The following is a 22,310-nucleotide window of genomic DNA, read 5'->3' on the forward strand; positions in this document are numbered from 1 at the left end:
CTGACATCCTCTTCTGGACTCCACGCACATCACACTAGTGTGCACAAACCCACAGATAGACACACACATGGATTTAAAAAAAAAAAAACTTCCATAAACTACACAAAAAATAAAAAGGCCACATGAGTCAGGGCCCCCCAATGTGACACCAGTTTTCTACCAGACTAGTACATACATTGTGTTATTTAATCATCGTTTCAGAGCAGAGTTGGATATGATGATGCGCATCGATAGGTTCTCTTTTGGGGAGCTAAGATAGGAGAATCATGAATTTTAGGTTAGACTGGCCTCTATAGGAGGTCTTGTCTCAAAAAAAAATTGTTTCCATAGCAATCTCTTTGACAGCTAAGAAATGTAAAGCTTGAATAATTTGCTCAGTGAACAATAACATAGTTTGGGGAAAACATTATGTATGGACTATTTTAGAGTCTGGAAAGATGACTCAGCCATTAAGAGTGCTTGCTGTGTAATGAGGAGGACAGGCGTTTAGATCTCAGTACTTGTGTGTTAAATGCAACCTGGAAATACCTATAACTAGAGATCTGCAGTGAGAGGATGGCTCAGTGGGTAAGAAGCACCACTGCCAACACTGGTAACATAGTTTCTTCTATCTCCAGTGCACCCTCATGGAAGAGGACAGAACTGACTCCCACAGTTGTCCTCTGCCACATGTGTGACACGCGCAGGAAGTAACTGCCATTAAAAACTAAAAACGGACTGGAAAAATGGCTCAGCAGTTAAGAGCACTGGCTGCTCTGCCAGAGCACCTGGGTTCAATTCCCAGCACCCACATGGCAGCTCACAACTGTCTAACTCCAAGCTCTGACTCCCTCACATGGACATACATGCAGGCAAAACACCAATCCACATAAAATAAAAATAAATAAGTAATAATTTTAAAATACATACCCAGCCCTCCTTCGACACAGAACATTTTAAAAAAGAGGAAAAAAAAACCTCTAATAAGTTATACCTGTTTCTAGTCCTCACATTCTATTTTCTGTTGGGTTTTTTTTTCTGCCTTTTTCACCCTCACATTAATTAGCGTTTAGGGATCTGAAAAGACCGAGTTCAGACTTTTCATGTTATAAATGGGTGCTGATCACTTAACACTGCCTAGTGTGTTCTAGGCCCATGATCAGTCCCCAGCAGTGAAAAAACAGGAATCCCTCTGCTGCTTGTAAAAAGTCTCTTTTATGGCCTGGCGTGGTAGCACACGTTTGATCCCAGCACTAGGGAGGCAGGGACAGGCCTGAGTTCAAGGCCACCTTGGTTGTCTACAGAATGACAATGAATTCCAAGATGGCCAGGGCTACATAAAGAAACTCTGTCTTGAAATACTTTTATGAAATATAGAATATTCTGGATTCAAGAATGATCTAAAAGATATGAAAAACACCTGTAAACTAGCTTGTGTTTTGTTAAACATTAAGCCGTGGCAACTTTGTGGTTAGACATCTTTTAGTGTCGTAGATTCTTATTAATGCTGAGTTGGGAGTGCACCTTGCCCTTTGTTCTTTTGAATTGTATGTATTGTCATAGATGAGTGGGTGCCTTTTTGATAAAGGAGTTGCCTGGCAGCAATCTTTATCTTTACTTTTCCAGTGAACACTGATTGATTCTTGCTAAGGTCAATAAGGTTTATTAATAACAAAGGTTTTTCCCTTTAGTCCTAGAGAATTTAACAGTATAAGATGGCTTTCTCAAATTTTTCATATTTGGCTACCTTTGTTCCTTAGTTTATAAAATGTTTACTATAATTAAAATTTATTAGCAATGTCACTAACAAATATAAAAACAATAGGGTTATTTTGAGACAAGGTTTCTCTGTGTAACAGTTCTGGCTGTCCTGGAACTTACTTCATAAACCGGGCTGGCCTCGAACTGGCCTCACAGAGATCAGCCTTCTTCTGATTCCCGAGGGCTGGGATTTGTTTTTTTTTTTTTTTAAGTCTTGGAAGCAGGTATAGGGATACATGCCTATAACCCCAGCACATGAAGAGCTGGAGAGATGACTCGGTGGTTAAGAGCACTGGTTGCCCTTGCAGAGGACCCAGGTTTGGCTCCCAGTACCCACATGTGAAACCCTGTCTTACAACCATCATTCCAGAAGATTTGATACCCTTTTCTTTCTGGTCTCTGTGGTACTGCATGCATGTATGTTCATAGACATACATATAAAACACCCATACACATAAAATAAATCTTAAAAAATTCAGCACTCAGGAGGCTGAAGTAGGAGCATCATTAGTTCAAGACTGTATAGTGAGGCTTGATCTCAAAAACTGGAGAAAGGCTGAGAGTAGGGCTCAGCTGGTAGAATGTTTACCCAACTGAAGCTCTGGGTCCCCAGTTCTCCAGAACCACAGAAACCAAGGATGGCAGCCTGTGCTCAGGAGGTAGAGGCAGGAGGATCAGAGTTCAAGGTCATCTTCAGCCATGATTTATAGGCTCATCTGTGCAATATGAGGCACTGACTCAAATAGGTAAGTAGGTAGGTAGGTAGATAAGTAGACAGACAGACAGACCAAAGGACTGGAGAGGTGACTCTGGCTAAGAGTGTGTAATGCTCTTACAAAAGACTTGAGTCTAAGTCCTAGCACCCACATAGCACTGAGAACTACCTATAACTCTAGCTTCCAGGTATCTGATATCCTCTTATCCTCCACCAGCACTGCTTGCATATGGGGAATCTACATACACGCAAGCACACACATTCACGTAAATTAAATAACCTTTTAAATTTTAGATTTTTATGCAAAAGTGTTTTGCCTGCATCTCTTTGTTTTGTTTTGAGACACAGTACCTCTGTGTTAATAGCCTTGACTGTCCTGGAACGCATCTGTAGTCTAGGCTGGCCTCAGACTCACAGAGATCCACCTGCCTCTGCCTCCCAAATACTAGGATTAAAGGCGTGTACCACTGCACCCTGCTGCCTGCATCTATGTAAGTGCACTACATGCTTGCCTCATGCCATGCCAGAGGGCATCGGCTTCCCTGGCACAGGAGTTATAGATAGTTGTAAACCCAGTGTAGGTTCTGGGAATCAAACCCAGGTCATCTGCAAGAATTCTTTATTTGGTTAGTGTGTGTGTATGGACAACTTGTAGTAATGGCCCTGCATGTCCTGGAACTTTCTTTGTAGAACCAGGCTGGCCTTGAACTCACAGAGATCCACCTGCTTTGCTTCTCAAATTCTGGGATTAAAGGTGTGTGTGACCACTGCCTGGCATAATCTCTTCTTTTTTTGGTTTTGGCTTTTTTGGTTTTTTGGTTTTTGTTTTTTTGAGATAGAGTTTCTCTGTGTATGCCTTGCTGTCATGGAACTCACTCTGTAAAACCAGGCTGGCCTCAAACTCAAAGGGATCAGCCTGCCTCTGCCTCCCTGCTGAGATTAAAGGCACATGCCACTATCCCTGGCCATCATCTAATTTTTAAGCAGACTGAATGTAGATTTATTAGAGGAAGATGAGACAGAACTCTCCATAATGACATTAGAGAGCCACCAAAGGAGGAATGTCCTATAATTTCACTTATGACAGTTATGCCATAATAAAAACAAGCAAAATGAAATAAAAATTGGAGAATTAGTATAATACTCTATTTTTATCAAGTAGACAAAATGGATAAAATGTGCCAGACATGGTCACACACGCTGTTAATCCCAGTATATGAGAAGCTAAGGCATGAGGATTACATTATGTTTGAGGTCACCTGCACTATCTAGTGAGAAAAAAAATTGCATTGGACATGGAGGCAGAGGCAGGTGGATCTCTGTGAGTTCGAGGCCAGCCTGGTCTACAGACTGAGTTCCAGTACAGCCAAAGCTACGCAGAGAAACCCTGTCTCAAACCCCCCTCAATTTTTTTTAATAAATTTTATTCATTTAAATTTATTTTGGGGATATTTCATATGGCTTCTTAAATTTTTTATGATCAGTTTGTTAAAAAAAAAGTAATCAGAATATTCTATTTACCCTAGAAGTAATTTGGTACTAGTGTGTATGTACTCTCTGTGGGGACGAGGTCTTACTTCCAGTCCGCCTTGGACTGGCTTCCAGCTTGCTGATCCTATTGTCTCAGCTTCCTGAGTGCTGAGGTCATGGGTTGCTGGTTTATTTATATTACATAAGAACTGACAGATAGCTAGGCGGTGGTAGAAATCTGTGTGTTCAAGGCCAGCCTGATCTACAGAGTGAGTACCGGCCGGGACTGTTTCACAGAGAAACCCTGTCTCGAAAAAACAAAATGAAACAAAACTAAGAAGCATGGTAAGAAAGCGTTAGAAAATGTAGACTGCGCGTAGAGTTGCACACTCAGGAAGTTAGTGTATTTCTATTAATTTATTGGTGGCTGTTTTTATTAAAAATTTCGATCTAGAAGTCTGCTTGATTTTAATACAGATTGTTTGAGGCCTTTGTCTTAAGTACGTGCGTGACGTGAAAACCCATGTTTCCATAGGTTCTGCACTTCCCTTACAGAATCCACCTCTGCCTACCACTTTTCAGCCAGGAGCTCCTCCTGGGCCCCCTCCCACTGGAGGTCCACCCTCCCAGAAAGCACCTCCTCGGGCTGCACTCCCACCTTCATTGAATTCAACTGTCAACCAAGAGGGTAAGTCACTCGAAGGAATTTCAGCTCATCAGTGACAGAAAGGAGAGTGCGAACTACCTCCGGGCCTTTACAGCCCTGTTTCTAGACTCCATTAGAATTAGAAATTGTAAGATCCCTTTTCAGTCTCCAGGGAAAAGAAGATTCCAGGGCTGATGCTCCTTTTCCATAAAGCTGCATCTAGGTTATTGGAAACATTTGTGGATTTGGTGGCACACACCTGCAATCCCAGCACTTAGGAGGCTTATTCGGAGGCTTACGTGTGCTAAACAATCATTCAACCACTAAGATATATTCCTGGCCTTTCTCCTGCCAGTATTTAAATTTTTATTTTCACATTTGAGCTTTTTAAAAATTACTACTTAAGGTACATATGTAGAGGGTGGAGTGTGATGTCTGATGTACAATATGTGATGATCTAGTCAGAATAATTATGACTTCTGCCATCTCCAGTACCTGTCATTCCTTACTTGGTGAGCACTTACAATCATCTCTTCTAAGCCAGACTTGGTAGTCATGCCTGTCAGCATTTGGTAGCTGAAACAGGAGGATTTTGAATTTGAAGCCTACTTGGGCTGTATAGTAAGACCTTGTTTCAGAATAAACAAAAGCCCTCTAGATATTTTTAAAAATGGTGAATTGTTTTTGATTTAGTCACCCTTGTATTCTATAGAACTCTGAAAATTGACTGGGCAGTGGTGGCACATACCTTTAGTCCCAGAACTTAAGAAGTAGAGGTAGGCAGATCTCTGAATTTGAGGCCAGCCTGGTCTACAGAATGAGTTCCAGGACAGCCAGGGCTGCACAGAGAAACCCTGTCTTGAAGCAGACAAACAACAACAAAAGAACTCTAGAGGGGCTAGAGAGATGGCTCAGTGGTTAAGATCACTGGCAGCTCTTCCAAGAGGATCTGGGTTCAGTTCCTAGCACCCACAGGGCAGTTCACAACTGTCTCTAACTCCAGTTCCAGGAGATCTGACACCTTCATACCAACGCACATAAAATAAAGTTAAATAAATTTTTAAAATAAAAGAACTCTAGAAATTGTCCTGAGACTAATTTTACACCCTTAACCAACTTCTCTTTTACCTTCTTTCCCCTTCATCTGGTCATAATTCTCCTTATTCCCTGAGATCAACTCTTTTAGTCTCTGTATGAATGAGAATGTATAGCAGTTGTCCTTCTGTGCCTGACTAATTCATTTAACATAGTATTCCCCTTCCTTCTTAGGACTAATATTTCATTGTGTAGATATACCTCAGTTTCATTATGAACTCACCATGTGAACCAGTCTAGCCTCAAACTCAGAGGTCTGCCTGCTTCTGCCTTCCCAGTGCTAAGATTAAAGGTGTGTGCCACTGTGCCTGGCAATGTTTGACATATTTGACAGGTTATGATTTAAATTTTTTCAACAGTTTTCTAAATTTTTAGGAATTAGTTCATTTCTTGAAGAAACTATAGCAGTCATTCTTATTTAAATCTTGTTGATGAATTTCCTTTTTAGGTATTACATCAAATGCCAATAGTGGATCTATGGTGGCTCATAGTACTTATGATGAAATTGAAGGAGGTGGCTTCTTGGGTGAGATGCTTATGAACATTTTTCTTTCTTCATTGATTATAGAAGTAATATGTGTTCTTGTAGGAAGCTAAGAGGGGAAAAGGTTGTTATGTACATGTACCCACTGTTGATGTTTTTACATATGTTATATACATGTACCCACCATTGATATTTTTACATATACATTTACCCACTGTTGATGTTTTTACATATGTTGTATATATGTACCCACTGTTGATGTTTTTATATATGCATGTACATGTACCCACTGTTGATGTTTTTACATATGTCGTGTACATGTACCCACTGTTGATGTTTTTATATATGCATGTACATGTACCCACTGTTGATGTTTTTACATATGTCGTGTACATGTACCCACTGTTGATGTTTTTATATATGCATGTACATGTACCCACTGTTGATGTTTTTACATATGTCGTGTACATGTACCCACTGTTGATGTTTTTATATATGCATGTACATGTACCCACTGTTGATGTTTTTACATATGTCGTGTACATGTACCCACTGTTGATGTTTTTATATATGCATGTACATGTACCCACTGTTGATGTTTTTACATATGTCGTGTACATGTACCCACTGTTGATGTTTTTATATATGCATGTACATGTACCCACTGTTGATGTTTTTACATATGTCGTGTACATGTACCCACTGTTGATGTTTTTACATATGTCGTGTACATGTACCCACTGTTGATGTTTTTACATATGTCGTGTACATGTACCCACTGTTGATGTTTTTATATATGCATGTACATGTACCCACTGTTGATGTTTTTATATATGCATGTACATGTACCCACTGTTGATGTTTTTACATATGTCGTGTACATGCACCCACTGTTGATGTTTTTATGTATGTTATATACATGTACCCACCGTTGATATTTTTACATATATTATGTACTATGTACCCACCTTTTTTTTGTTTTTTGGGGGGGGTGTTGTTAGTTTGTTTTTTGTTTAGTTTTTCGAGACAGGGTTTCTCTGTAGCTTTGGAGCCTGTCCTGGCACTAGCTCTTGTAGACCAGGCTGGCCTCGAACTCACAGAGATCCACCTGTCTCTGCCTCCCGAGTGCTGGGATTAAAGGCGTGCATCACCACTGCCCGGCTTTGTTTTGTTTTTAACTTCCAAGCATCCAAGTTTCTTCATCCTTTTAGAATTGGAGCTTTGGGCTTTCTGTGCTACATTTTAATCAATTATACATGTTTAAATTCATGTACCTAACCTGCTAAATTACATTTAGGTTGTAGTCATTATAGTTTTTTTAAGTCTGAATATGAAATTTATTATATGATATGGATGTAAGTTAACTATGTTAAACTTTTTCTGTGTGTTTATGGCTGTAGTCTATATTAACTAGATTTTGACCTTGATATTGCTTTTTACTAATGATTGTTTCTTTTTAAGTTGATCAATGAAACTATAGTTCAAAAGAATTGATGTTATAATTTTCATAGTTTAATGGATCATTTCAGTGTTTTAAGTATTTTGGAATATAAAATAGAACTTAAAAGTTACCTTGTTTCTAGCAACACCACAGCTTGTTAATCAGAACCCCAAAACAAGCCGAAGTGTGGGATATGCATACCCCTCCCTTCCACCTGGCTACCAGAACGCAGCGCCACCTAGTGCAGCTGGAATGCCACCCTCCTCCTTGAATTACCCAAGTGGCCCCCAGGCCTTTACTCAGGTAAGCTTTTAAAAAAAATTTTTTTGTTTTTACCTTTTAAAAGGTACATTAAGGGGACTGGAGAGATAGCTCAGTGGTTAAGAGCATTGCGTACTCTTCCAAAGGACCTGAGTTCGATTCCCAGCAACCACATGGTGGCTCACAACCATCTGTAATGAGGTTTAGTGTCCTCTTCTGGCCTACAGACATATATGCAAACAGAATAGTGTGTCCATAATAAATAAATAAATATAAAAAAAAGGTACATTAAACATTTTATAGCCATTTAGAATAAAAGTGAATATTACATAGGGCTTTTTTAAAAAGTGGGTTTCATTATAATTTAAAATATTATTTTAAATTATTTTTCCAATTTTTTTTAAATTTATTTATTTATTAAGGATTTCTGCCTCCTCCCCGCCACCGCCTCCCATTTCCCTCCCCCTTCCCCGATCAAGTCCCCCTCCCTCATCAGCTCGAACAGCAATCAGGGTTCCCTGACCTGTGGGAAGTCCAAGAACCGTAGGGCTTTTCTTTTAAGATTTATTTTTGTTATGTATACAGTGTTGTGCCTACACACCAGAAGAGGGCACCAGATCTCATTATAAGCAAGCCATAATGTGGGTGCTGAGGATTGAATTTAGGACCTCTGGAAGAGCAGCCAGTGCTGCCAACCTCTGAGCCGTCTCTCCAGCCCCCTTTCATAAGGCTTTTTTATGTGCTTACTTCTTAAGAACCTCAACACAGTCAGGAGTTTAGATGATGTTCTTCTAACCAAGCCCTATACACTACAAAGGTTACTTACTTTGAAATGTCTGTAGACTCCCTTAGGTGCTAATCATTTAACTGCAAGCATGAGTGGACTAAGTCTACATCCAGAGGGTCTAAGAGCTGTCAATCTTCTTCAAGAAAGGAACATGCTTCCCTCAACACCTTTGCAGCCTCCAGTTCCGAATTTGCATGAAGACATCCAGAAACTCAACTGTAGCCCAGAGTAAGGCTTCAAATAGTGTTTCTTAAGCTTTCTGGTGTTCTTTTCGGGTGTTATGCGTAAGCTGTGCCCGGAGACTAAACCCCAAGACAGGACAGTCATTGTTTACCTGACATTTGCATGCTCTGAATAAAATGGAATCGGCAGTCTCTTACAGAGCGCAGCCATGCTGCTTCCTAAGTCTGCTCGTTTTCTGAATTACCCTGAAAGTGTGACTCCTCCTCTTCTGTCACCCCTGTTCTTAGCTTGCTTTCCGTAGCACTTTGGGCTTCCTTACTGTTCTCTGAAGTCTCTCCCAGCCATGTGATTTCTTGTCCACCCTGAGTTTGACCTCTAAGCCAGCCTAAACAGCAGTTTATAAGAGTTGTTTGTAGCTTGCCTAGCCTCTTTTTCCTTTTAAACTCTTGTAAAATTGTACTGGAACTTTAAAAAAAAAAAAAAAGTGGAGGCCCAGGGAATGGATTTATCTCCCTTGAATTGATTGTTCCTTTTATTAGCTCTAATAAAATTATTGTATTCATGATCATTACTGTAGCTACATTCCAAAGTACAAGGATTATTTGTTTGGTTTTTTTTTGTTGTTGTTGTTATTTTTTTATTTTTGGTTTTTTTGAGACAGGGTTTCTCTGTATAAGTTTGAGCCTGTCCTGGAACTCACTCTGAATACCAGGCTGGCCTCGAACTCATAGAAATCCAACCTGCCTCTGCCTCCCAAGTGCTGGGATTAAAGGCGTGCACCACCACCACCTGGCTTATTTTAATTTCTTGAGAAATGTTCTCACTGTGGCCCAGACTGACTCAAGCACGTAATCCTGTGCCTCAGCTTCCTGGATGGTGGATTCACGGTTGGTTATGGCACACATGGCAATTTAAATATTTTAGTGATATAAAATTTAAGGTCTATAATTCGTTTATAATCAGATTTTTGTCTTAAAGTAATGATAGCAGCAATTGACATGTGCATTTTCTTCCCTAACAGGTTATTTCGATGCACACTGACTGGTGTCCCTCAGACTCAGGCCTTACTGAATAAAGCCAAGCTTCCTTTGGGGCTGCTGCTCCACCCTTTCAAAGACCTAGTGGTATGCTTCTTTCTAGAATGTAAATATCTTGTGGAAATTATCTAAGGGGTGAAGTATTTCTGCAACAGTGTAAGAATGAATTTAAAGTCTGTAATGTGACAGGGTTATTTTATTTTTTTGGTTTTTCGAGGCAAGGTTTTTCTGTAGCTTTGGAGCCTTTCCTGGAACTAGCTCTTGTAGACCAGGCTAACCTCGAACTCACAGAGATTCACCTGCCTCTGCCTCCCGAGTGCTGGGATTAAAGGTGTACACCACCACCCGGCTTAATTTTATTGCAATTTAAGAACAAGGTAAGAGAAGTATTACTGAAAAACCCAAGGGGTACTATATAGATTGGCATAACAACAACAATAAATGGACTCAGGCTTGGTGGTGCACACTTGTAATTCCAACATTCAGGGGACTAAGGAGGATTTTGAGTTTAATGCAAGGCTTGGCTATATATTGAGACACTTTCTTAAAATAATTTATTTATTCTTATTTTGTGTGCATTGATGTTTTGTCTGTGTGAAGGTGTCAGATCTTGGACTTACGGACAGCTGTTAGCTGCCATGTGGGTGCTGGGAATTGAACCTAGTCCTCTGGAAGAGTAGTCAGTGCTTAGTGGCTGAGCCATCATCTCTCCAGCCCCCAAGACACTTCTTTAAAAACAAGGGGAAAACCTGAACTATTCTATTTAACTAAGTTGTAAATGACCATTAAAATAGTTTACCCTGGTGTCCTCATTTTACTGCTCTTGGAGGAAGCCAATTACTCTTAAGAAGTTGCTGCCCACACACAAATAAAATAAAATAGAAGTTGTTCCAAAATCTAAGAGACTTTAGATCACTCCAGGACCAAGCGTGTTCACAGCTGGTGGCTGGTGGGCTTTCACTGCTGTGTTCTTGACTGATCTTGATGTCCCAGGGATATAATGAAGGGCCTCAGTGAATGCTAGACGGGTGCTGTCACCTGAGCTAGACTCTGCAACCCCTTTATTGATTTTTATTTCTTTACTTAAAAAAAAAAACTGTTTTGTTAAGTAATAGCTCCAGCTGGCCTTGTGTTTGTTCTGTAGCTCAGACTGGCCTTGCACTGATAAGAATTCTCCTGTCTCAGTCTTTGGAATGCCAGAATTACAGGATTCAGCTTCCACTACTAAGTTGAAATTTTTTTGTTTTATTTTGTTTTATATGAAGACTTAGAAATTTTCTTTTTTATTTTGTTATTATTGTGTGTGTTTGATGTAGACATGTGAGTTTGAATGCTTGCAGGTGGAGGTCAGAAAACTTTCTGAGAGTTAGTTCTCACCTTCCAGCCTTATGGAGATAGTCTGTCTTGTTTCTGTTATCCTGTGAACTCTGGGCTAGCCGGCCTAAGAATTTCTGGGTAATTCTCCTGTCTCCACCTCACCCCATCATAGAATTGTTGAGGTTACAGATGCTTGTTGCATCATCCAGTTTTTCACCTGAGCGCTGGGGATCAAACTTGGTTGTCAGGCTTGCACTGCAAAGTGTTTTTACTCAGTGAACAAGCTCCGTGACCCGTAACTCTTCAATGTAGATGAAAAGCTTTAAATGCCATTTGATATTGTAATAGTTATAGGAGAATTAAGAAGGCATCTTAATAGAAAATCAATGTAACAGTTTGATTCCTCATTGTTTTAGAATGTACTTTCTCCTCTGAGAGCAGACAGAAGGAGTACTTGAGTCCAGGAGTGTGAAACTAGTCTGGGCAACATGACAAGACCTGTCTAACCAAAGGGACTGTTGTTCTATTCCTTTGTCATTTGTGCCTGAAAACACATGTACATGATGAAACCTGTCTAACCAAAGGGACTGTTGTTTTATTCCCTTTGTCATTTGTGTCTGAAAACACATATACAGTGTATTGCCTTGGTCTGCAGTGTGAATGTTTAATGAAAAGATGAGTACTTTTCTAGTTTATACATTTTATTGTGGATGCCACCTCCATATGGTGTTTTGGGATTAAGCTCTTGCTCTGTAGCCCAGGCTGGCCTCACACTTGCTGGCATCCCCTTCCTATAGCTGTAGACTTTCTTTTCTCTGTCCCTCCTGGTCGCACTGGACGGGTTTCTCTCCCAGTTGCTGATCCCCACAGCTGCTTATAAAATAATCATTCAGAGGATTAATATTAATTATAATTGCTTAGCCAATGCCTCAGGCTAGCTCTTACATATTTAACACATTTTTAATGACCTGTGCGTTACCTGTGGTTTCCCGGTAATGCTCTGGCATCTTACTCCTCTGCCAGCTGCTGGCACCTCCCTGACTCCACCTTCTTTCTCCCTGTATCTCTGTTTGGATTTCCCGCCTGGCTATATTCTGCCCTGCCACAGGCCAAAATACCTTCTTTATTTAGCCAATGGTAATAAAACATATTCACAGCATACAGAGGGGCATCCCACATCATCTTCCTCTTCCACTACACTCGGTGTGAGCCTGTACCACACTTTTTGTCCTAGGTTTCACTCCACAGTTAAATGTCTTGCTAGTTATTTAGAAGGGATAGATTAACATCTGCTTGTTCAATTTAGTGATCATTGCCTCTAACAACTTTGCTCTGCTTTTTTTTTTTTTCCAGCAATTGCCTGTGGTCACCTCCAGTACAATTGTGAGATGCCGTTCATGCAGGACTTACATCAACCCTTTTGTCAGCTTTCTTGATCAAAGAAGGTGGAAATGTAACTTATGTTATCGAGTCAATGATGGTAGGCATTTTTGAAATATTGTCTTAAAAAAGCGTATTTATGTCAGGTGGTGGTAGCCTTTAATCACAGCTCTCAGGAGGCAGAAACAGGTGGATCTCTCTGTGAGTTCAAGGCCAGCCTGGTCTACAGAGCTCCAGGGTAGCCTTGGTTACACAGAGAAACCCTGTCTCAAAAAAAGAAAATATTTGTTTTAATTATGTGTATGTGTGTAGGTGTGTGTCCCTGACGAATGCAGGTGCCCCTGGAGGCCAGAGGCATCTGATCCTTCTGGAGCTGGAGTGACAGGTGTTTGTGAGCTGCCTGATGTGGGTGTTGGGAACTGAATTGGGATCTTCTGCGAGAGCAGTGGACACTCCTTTTATTTACTTATTTAATTAATTTTTAAAATGAATTATTTTATGTGAATTGGTATGAAGATGTCAGATGTCAAGGAGCTGGAGTTATAGACAGTTGTGAGCTGTCATGTGGTGCTGAGAATTGAACCCTGGTCCTCTAGAAGTGCAGCCAGTGCTCTTACCTGCTGAGCCATCTCTCCAGCCTGCGGTATGCACTCTTAATGATGAACTGTTTCTCCAGCCCCTTGAAACATTTTCTGATTTTCACTCACAATGTAGAGAAAACCAGATAATAAAAATATAAAATGACAAAAGAGTCGGACACATGGTGGTTCACCTCTTTAATCCCAGCTCTCATAAGGTAGAGGCAGGTACATCTCTGAATGAGAGACCAATTTGATCAACATAGATAGAGAGACTTAGAGACAAGCCTCTAATTCTAACCACTAGGGAGTCTGAGCAGGATGATGGTTATGGTGAAAGCCCATCTCAAAAGAAAAAGAGCCCTTTTATTTACTTGATATACAGATAACTAGTTCAGATAGCTACTGTTAACTTTTTTATACCTTTATACTTAAAAATAAATAAATACTTTCAGGTAGAAATGAGATAATCATTTTGAGACAATGTTTTAAATTTTTTATTATATTGAGCATATAAGTGAAATAGTTCACAATATTTTTTAAGGTTTTTGTTTTGTTTTATTTGAGACAACGTCTCATGCACCCCTGACTAATCTGAAATCACTGTGTAGCTAAGGAAGCCCTGACCTTCCGATCCTCTTTCCTCCTTCCTACTGAGTGCTGGGATTACAGGTATTTGCTACTGTACCTGGTTTATGTAGTGCTGGAGACTGACCCAGGATTTCTCCCATGTTAGCCAAGCACTCTGCCAACTAAGCTATATCTCCAGCCAGAAATAGCTTATTTTAAAATTAATTTATGTAATTTTCTCCCTAGAGTAAGAGAAAATAGGTCCATAGAGTGCCGCTGCCTCATTTCCTCTGCTTTTGACTGGAGTGGGCAGTACTAGGTTAGCTGATGCAGTTCGATCAGTAACTGAAGAGGTGTGCTCCCTCGGTGACTGCTTTATACTTTATATGTGAAGGACATCACATAACCAGCAGCACTGGGAGGAGGTCATCACTGGACTTTACAGGGGAGTTCAAAGCCATCCTGGGCAGACTACATGAGACCTTGACTCAAAAGAGAAAGAAGGGAAAAAATGGAAGAAATTTAATTAAGTGTTGAGACTATAGCTGAGTGTGGTGTTATATACCTACCATCTGAGCCCTTGAGGAGGCTGAGATTGGCCTGGTTTACAAAACAAAACCAAGCATATTCTCTACTTTAAAAAATTCAGGAAAAAAAACCCATAGTGTTTAGTTCATCTAATCTTTTTGTTGTTGTTTTGGTTTTTTTCGAGACAGGATTCCTCTGTGTACCCTGGCTTTTCTGGAACTTGCTCTGTAGACCAGGCTGGTCTTGAACTGACAGAAATTCCCGTCTCTGCCTTCCAAGTGCTGGGATTGAAGGTGTACACCACCACTGTACACCACCACCACTGAGTTTCACCTTTCAAATCTTTTTTTTGGTTTTTCGAGACTGGGTTTCTCTGTGGCTTTGGAGCCTGTCCTGGAAGTAGCTCTTGTAGACCAGGCTGGTCTCAAACTCACAGAGATCCGCCTGCCTCTGCCTCCCGAGTGCTGGGATTAAAGGTGTGTGCCACCATCGCCTGGCTCACCTTTCAAATCTTGAGTGTATGTGCAGGAATACACAAATGAAGTGTGGTAGAGGTTGCGACCTCCTTCCTATGTCATTGAGCTATCTAGTAAACTACAGTTTACCCTTCAAATATGTAAAGATTTCAGATTGGGGGGCTGGAGAGATGGCTCAGAGGTTAAGAGCTTTGCCTCCTCTTCCAAAGGTCCTGAGTTCAATTCCCAGCAACCACACGGTGGCTCACAACCATCTGTAATGGGGTCTGGTGCCCTCTTCAGGCCTGCAGGCATACACACAGACAGAATATTGTATGCATAATAAATAAATATTTTTTTTAAAAAAAGATTTCAGATTGGTGGTGGTCATTGTGATTGATTGACTTTTTTCATCATATTTAGTGACTGTGTGCAGGGGTGGGGACACATGCCATAATCCGCGCATGGATGTAAGAGTCAGTTCTCTCCGTCCACAGGGCAGGTTCCAGGGATCAGACATGGCTGCGAGTACCCTGACCAGCTGAGCCATCTTGCCAGCCCTTTGTTTGGTTTTTGAGACAGGGACTCAAATTATACCCCAACTTGGCTTGGTATTTCTCTGCTGTGTGGCCTAGGCTGGCACCTAACTTGGTGGTGATCTCCCTGGCCTCAGTCTCTCCCATGCTGGGATTAGATCACCACCTCAGCCAGGCTAAGGATTTTATCCTTTAAACCATTCCTGGGAAGGTAGTTTCAGTGGCAGCTAGTCCCTGAAGTGCCCCGAGCACAGGGAACAAGTTGAGGCATTGGTGTTGTGTAAAGGCAATTGGCGTTTTGAAACTTGCTGATTCCTCCTGACTTTCACCCTAAAACACTTGCACTTGTATCTTCTGTGTCAAAGGTTGATTGATGTCCTTGTACAGTTGTGAGGTTTAGGAGAACAACTGGCATTTAATGTGAGTCTGAGGCTCTACAAATTGAGTTCCAGGACAGCCAGGGCCATTACACAGAGAAACCCTGTCTCGAAAAACCAGAAAACAACAAAAAGAATTTAGACAGGTCGTCAGGCCCTGGGGAGAGTCACCGTGCTCACTGTGTCGGCAAAGCCTCTTACTGCCATCTGTTGTGGAAGGGGTTTAAATGGGACTCCTTTTAAAAGTCAGTTTGTCTTATTTTTTGTCTTAGATGAAATTAATTACAACAACCCTAAATTAAGAAACTGCCATCCAAATGCAAAGCATTGACTGAATCAGTGTATCTTCTTTTGTGTTTTTGTTGCACAGTTCCTGAGGAATTCATGTACAACCCTTTAACCAGAGTTTATGGAGAACCTCACAGAAGACCTGAAGTTCAGAACGCTACTATTGAGTTTATGGCTCCTTCAGAGTACATGGTAAGCTTTCCTTTTCTTTTCCTTTTTTTCAGGGGGTGGCATTTTTGTTTTGATTTTGAGACAGGATCTTGCTATATACCCATGGTTGGCCTGTAATTTGTTCATTACCTGAAGCTAGCTTCCAAGTTTCTGTAATTCTCTACTTTAGACTTCCAACTGATGTGTTCATGGGTGTGAGCCATATCCCCAGCCATAATACTGAATTTTAAATAAAGCAATACAGTAGCCTTTATCAAAGTTCTGTTTTAGCTGAAAAAGTGTTTGTTCTCCAAGTAGAAGTGCTGGCTGTGCAAGCCTGATGACCTGAGTCCCATCCCTGGATGGTGTGCATGTGCCCACACATCATCACATATGTGTGCATGCTTGCACATACACAGATGTAGTTAGATATGCAGAGAGTAAAGGTGTGTGAAGTTCCACTTCAATGTCTTGTCTGTATCAAGTAATTTGCAGTGTAATATTGGGATCATATTTATATTTCATATAGTTTAGTCAAGTCAGACTTCCGTGTTTTACAAATAATGTGTAATTCAAGCAATTAAGAGATAGAGGCAGGAGGATTAGGAGTTCAAGCCTGCATTATATGTAAGCTAGGCCAGTGTGGGCTATATAAAATCATTTGCAAAACAAACCCAGGGGCTGGAGATATGGTTTAGGGGTTAAGCATTCTTGACTACTCTTACAGAGGACCCACCTTGTAACGCTGGTTTCAGGGGATCTGAAGCCCTCTTCTGGTCTCTGTGTGCACTGCATGTAAGCAGTGCACATATATACATGCTGGCATTCACATAAAATAAGCTTAATAAATAAAAGGCCCTCTTGATTTAGGTCCTCTGTCACTAAGCATTAATTGCATCTTAGAAATGGCTGGGCAGTGGTGGCACACACCTTTAATCCCAGCACTAGAGAGGCAGAGGCAGGTGGATCTCTGTGAGTTCAAGGCCAGCCTGGTCTACAAAGGGAGTTCCTGGACAGGCTCCAAAGTTACAGAGAAACTCCTTTCTTGAAAGGAATATGAAAATGATGCTAACATGTAACACCAGCCTTTATAACTAGTTTATTAGTGTGTGTGTGTGAGATCCTGTAAGCCAGAGAACAGCCTCTAATGTCATTCCTCAGATGTCATCCTTCATGATTTTTGGTTTTTTGTTTGTACCAGGGTCTCGTTACGTAGCCCTGACTGGCCTTGAACTCATAGAGACCCACCTGCTCCTGCCTCTGCCTCCTGAGGGAAGCTGGGATTTAAGGTGTGCATAACTAAGTCGACCCACCTTTTTTTTTTTTTTTTTTTTTTTTTTTTTTTGAGATAGGATCTCTCATTGACCTGGAACTCATTGACTAGGGTAGACTGACTAAGTTAGGGAGCCCAAGGGACCCTCCATTCTGCCTCCTCAGCACAGGTTACAAACTCATGCCAACACCCTAGATTTTTCACATGGGTTCTAGAGATTAAACTTGTGTCCTCATGCTTGTGTGGCAAGCACTTCAAGTGAGCTGTCTCCCTATTTGGGAGTGTATATAGTATATTTTTAATTATATCTGAGATTGAGTTTGTTTTACTATGTAATTTGTGAGGGGTCAGTCTTCCTTGTTTTCTTTTTTTAATTCTTTGAGTTGCTGAAGTGATTAGTAACAGTTCTCTGTACTTTCTCTGTCAAATTAAAGAGCCCAAGCATCTGCTTTTTCAGCCAGGGGTGGTGGCGCACACCTTTAATCCCAACACTCAGGAGGCAGAGGCAGGTGTATCTTTGTGAGTTTGAGGCCAGCCTGCTCTACAGAATGAGCTCCAGGACAGCCAGGGCTATTATAGAGAAACAAAACAAAAAAAGATGATCATGATGAAGAAATATGCTCAACAGACAAGTCAATCAAACATAAGTGTCCAAATTACCAAGTAATTATGAAGTAAGCCATCTTTGTTAGCACTGTCTTGGTCACTCTCCTAACATTAGGTGCTGCAAAGATGTCTCAGGCCTTAAAAGTACTGCTAGACTAGGCAGTGGTGGTGCACTCCTTTTAATCCCAACACTCTGTGAGTTCAAGGCCAGCCTGGTCTATAGAGTTGAGTTCCAGGACAGGTTCCGAAACTACACAGAGAAACCGTGTCTCAAAACAAACAAACAAACAAAGCACTGGTAGACTTCCCAGGGACCCAGATTTGATTCTCAGCACCTCATGTGCGCTGATACCTATCTGTAACTCCAGGGATCCAACATTCCCTCTGGCTTCCATGCGCTTTCCTTCCGGGAGAGATTGCTTCTGAACTATGCAGACACCCTTCTTTTACATTTGAATTGAGTAGTGTTTTCAAGATGAACAATCAGGTTTTGCAGAAGTACGTAATTATGTTTTAAAGAACCACTTAAGTGTATCAGCTTAGGCCTTCGAGTAAATGGGAAGAGGAATCTGTAGCCCGGAAAAGTGGTTCACTCCGCCTCCACTTAGCCCTTTAAATAGTGCTTATGTTGTAGTTTTGCTGTGTGTGACCCCAGCTTGTAAATTTAAATATAATACTATTGGATATATTTAATTGAATTCTTTTTCCCTCTAGTTACGACCACCACAACCTCCAGTGTACCTCTTTGTGTTTGACGTATCTCACAACGCAATAGAAACTGGATACTTGAATTCGGTTTGCCAGAGTTTGTTAGACAATCTGGATCTGTAAGTGTCTTAACTCAGCTTAATTTGAAGTGGATAGTGTCTGCAAAATGAACAATTAGTTTATTTTAAAGTTACATAATTATGCTCTAAAGGACCACTTAAATGGGTTAGCGTAGGCCTTACCTGGAGCCTGCAGTAAATGGGAAGATCTGAGCAGCCCCATCCCTGTCACCTCACCACGCTGCTGTCTGTGCTTCCTGTAATCCTCTTTCACACACCTTTTCTTCTTGACTATTTTCAATCAAGTCTCAGCCATCGGATCATTTCACCTTTAAATTCCTCAAGGCTTTTAAAAGTAGATCTTATTCAAGGCAGGCCTCAGACTCACTGTGTAGTTCTGGCTGGCCATACACTCTCAGCCATCTTCCTGCCTTGGCCTCTTGAGTGCTGGCATTACAGATATGAGACACTGTGCCTAGTCGTGGTATGATTTTTAGTTTATATACATACATATAATTTACATCCAGACCCCTCCCTTCTCCCTCTCTTCCTAGTCTCCTTACCTACCCCTCCTCCTAATCTCTTCAGACAAAGGACAAGCCTCCCTTGGGTGTGAACCAGCCAAGGCATGTCAAGTTGCAGGGAGACTAGGCACCTCCTCTTCTAACGCTGGATGAGGCAGCCGGGTAGGAGGAAAGGGTCCCCAAAGCAGGCAACAAGTCAGACAGCCCCTGCTCCCTGTTAGGAGTCCCACAAGACCAAGCTACACAACTGTAACATAGGTCCCGAGGGCCTAGGTCAGTCCCATGCAGACTTGCTGGTTGCCCATTCAGTCTCTGTGAGCTTCTGTGAGCCCAGGTTAGTTGATCCTGTGGGTTTTCTTGTGTGTCCTTGACCGCTCTGGCTCCTGTAATCCTTCCTTCCCTCTGGTGTAGGATTCCCTGAGCTCTGCCTTATATTTGGGTGTGGATCTCTGCTTCTGTTTCCGTCGTTTGCTGGGTGAAGTCTCAGATGACGTTGGCCTGGGCACCAATCTATGAGTATAGCAGAGTATCATTAGGAATCATTTCATTGACTTTTGATTGGGGGAGGGTTTCAAGACAGAGTTTCTCTGTTTCACAGTCCTGGCTGTCCTGGAATTCACTCTGTAGTCCAGGCTGGCCTTGAACTCAAAGAGATCTGCCTGCTTCTGCCTCTTAAGTGCTGGAATTAAAGGCATCTACCACTATACCCAGCTATATCTCTGTCTCAAAAGAGTGATGTTTTTGTTATTGGTTTGTTTTTTTTGTTTTTTGTTTTTTTTTTTTTTTGGGTTTTTCGAGACAGGGTTTCTCTGTGGCTTTGGAGCCTGTCCTGGAACTAGCTTTGTAGACCAGGCTGGTCTCGAACTCACAGAGATCCGCCTGTCTCTGCCTCCGGAGTGCTGGGATTAAAGGCGTGCGCCACCATCGTCCGGCTCTGTTTTTGTTATTGTTTTGGGGGGTTTATTTGTTTTGTTTTGTTTTTTCAAGACAGATTTCCTCTGTAACAGCTCTTGCTGTCCCAGAACTCACTCTGTAGACCACACTGGCCTTGAACTCACAGGAATCCACCTGCTTCTGCTTCCTCAGTGCTGGGATTAAAGGCCTGTGCCACCAAGCCTGGCAAAAAGAGCTGTGTTTTAAGTGTTGTATACACATGATAGAATTTATAAAAATTAGTGTAAACTTTTAAAATAAGATGCATAGGCCAGATTTCATCACAAACTGAGTAATTCCTTCACATTGGCCCAGAGGGCCTTCTTGTGCCTGTCTATATTTGTATTTCTGTTCTAGGCTGATGGAGCTTGTGTGGGTCTGAGAGGGTCCAATAATGAGAGGGTCCAATAAGTCACCTAAGCATGGAAAAACCTGGAAGCTAGTTCCTTTCCCACTAAGAAATTTTCTTCTATATTTTGGGTCCTTTATGCTGCTCTTTGTTCTTAAAGGCATTAAATCGTATAAAAGGTTTATGTAATTGTTTTAAATAGATGTAGTAACTAAATTTACATTGCATTTTAATTTTTTTTAAGTTTTTTTTTTTATTGTGTGTATGAGTGTTTGGCCTATATGTATTTATGTGTACCATATGTGTGCCTGGTGCCAGAGGCAGTCAGAAGAGAGCATTCTATTCTCTGGAACTGGAGTTACAGTTTTGAGCTGCCATGTGGGTGCCGGGAATTGAACTAGGTTCTCCGAAAGAGCGACAAGTGCTCTTATCCACTGAGCCATCTTTCCGGACCTTACAAGGCATTTTAAAATGCTATATCATAATTTTTTAAAACATTCTTTTTCCTGTGGTGCTAGAGACTGAACCCATGGTCTTAACACCTGTCTGCCACATTTTCCATCACTGAACTACCACATTCTCCACCACTGAACTAAATCCATAGCCCTTGAAGCATTCTTTTTAAAATAACTTGAAATTTGGCCCAGTTATGTACATGTTTTTCAGGTTTTTAAAAAACTCACATATGCCAAGAAATTATTTATAACTTTATATAGAAACAGTTGGTTTTAAACTGCTGTAGTACTCCTGCTTTTTGTTGATTATTTGGTTTTTTACTTTAGGAGGATGTTTTCACAGCAGGTAAATGTTGACTGATATATATATACCTGTTTATACTGGGCCACTTTCTATACTATTACACTGGATGCTTACACGTGTAAGCACTTAGCAAAGAGAGGCGTGAAAGGGAAAGAGAGAGAGAGTGTGTGTGTGTGTGTGTGTGTTTGAATACTGGTTTAAAACTTGTAAATTTATTTCTAGGCTTCCTGGAAACACTAGGACAAAAATCGGCTTCATAACATTTGATAGCACTATCCATTTCTACAGTCTTCAGGAAGGTCTCTCCCAGCCTCAGATGCTAATCGTTTCCGATATTGATGGTAAGTGTTAAACACTTCAGCTCACTGGACAATTTTCTTGATGGTTTGCTGAATCAGGAATGTGGGGATGACCCTAGTATAATGAAGAAAATACTTTGTTTTTCAGAGTTCAAACCCACTGAATAGCTCAGGCTAGCCTTAAATTTGTGTCCCACCATGCCAAGCTGAAGGGAATTTTTGAGTAGAAAAACACCAGATTGATAGGGTTGTCAGAATCTTTAAGTCTAGTCTCTTGCTCTATCAGAAACTAAAACAGCTAAGGGGAAGAAATGATTTTTGTTGTCGTTGTTGTTTGTTTTGTTTGTTTGTTTTTCAAGACAGGGTTTCCCTGTAGCTTTGGAGCCTGTCCTGGAACTAGCTCTTACAGACCAAGCTGGCCTCAAACCACCACCTTTTAGCCCTTTTTCTTTTTTTTTTCTCGAGACAGGGTTTCTCTGTGTATCTTTAACTGTCCTGGAACTTGCTTTGTAGACCAGGTTGGCCTTGAACTCACAGAGATTGCCAGCCTCTGCCTCCCCAAGTGCTGGAATTAAAGGTGTGCACTACCACCTGGAGGAGAAATGACTTCTGAGCAAGGAAACAAAGACAAGTTAATGTTAGAGATTAGCAGTGAAGAAATGCCTGAGGGCCATGGCTGGAGTGCATGGGAAAGCTCCTGCCTGTGCCACACAGACAACAAAGGAACTCGAGTGTAGACTGGGAAGAAAAATAGATATTGAA

At 41.1% G+C, this 22,310-nt stretch overlaps 1 protein-coding gene across 1 annotated transcript in view; it reads left to right on the forward strand.

The window, feature by feature from the left end:
- Positions 1 to 22,310, forward strand: part of Sec24a (SEC24 homolog A, COPII component) — a 67,142-nt gene that overhangs the window by 16,563 nt on the left and 28,269 nt on the right. The window contains exons 3-11 of the mRNA XM_075992707.1: positions 4,461 to 4,613; positions 6,115 to 6,192; positions 7,734 to 7,894; positions 8,695 to 8,867; positions 9,844 to 9,946; positions 12,530 to 12,656; positions 15,971 to 16,080; positions 18,632 to 18,744; positions 21,472 to 21,590. Coding sequence (XP_075848822.1) covers positions 4,461 to 4,613; positions 6,115 to 6,192; positions 7,734 to 7,894; positions 8,695 to 8,867; positions 9,844 to 9,946; positions 12,530 to 12,656; positions 15,971 to 16,080; positions 18,632 to 18,744; positions 21,472 to 21,590 — 1,137 coding nt within the window. The remainder of the gene's footprint in view (positions 1 to 4,460; positions 4,614 to 6,114; positions 6,193 to 7,733; positions 7,895 to 8,694; positions 8,868 to 9,843; positions 9,947 to 12,529; positions 12,657 to 15,970; positions 16,081 to 18,631; positions 18,745 to 21,471; positions 21,591 to 22,310) is intronic.

This window comes from Microtus pennsylvanicus, chromosome 11 (assembly GCF_037038515.1).
Source record: "Microtus pennsylvanicus isolate mMicPen1 chromosome 11, mMicPen1.hap1, whole genome shotgun sequence".
NCBI lineage: Eukaryota > Metazoa > Chordata > Mammalia > Rodentia > Cricetidae > Microtus > Microtus pennsylvanicus.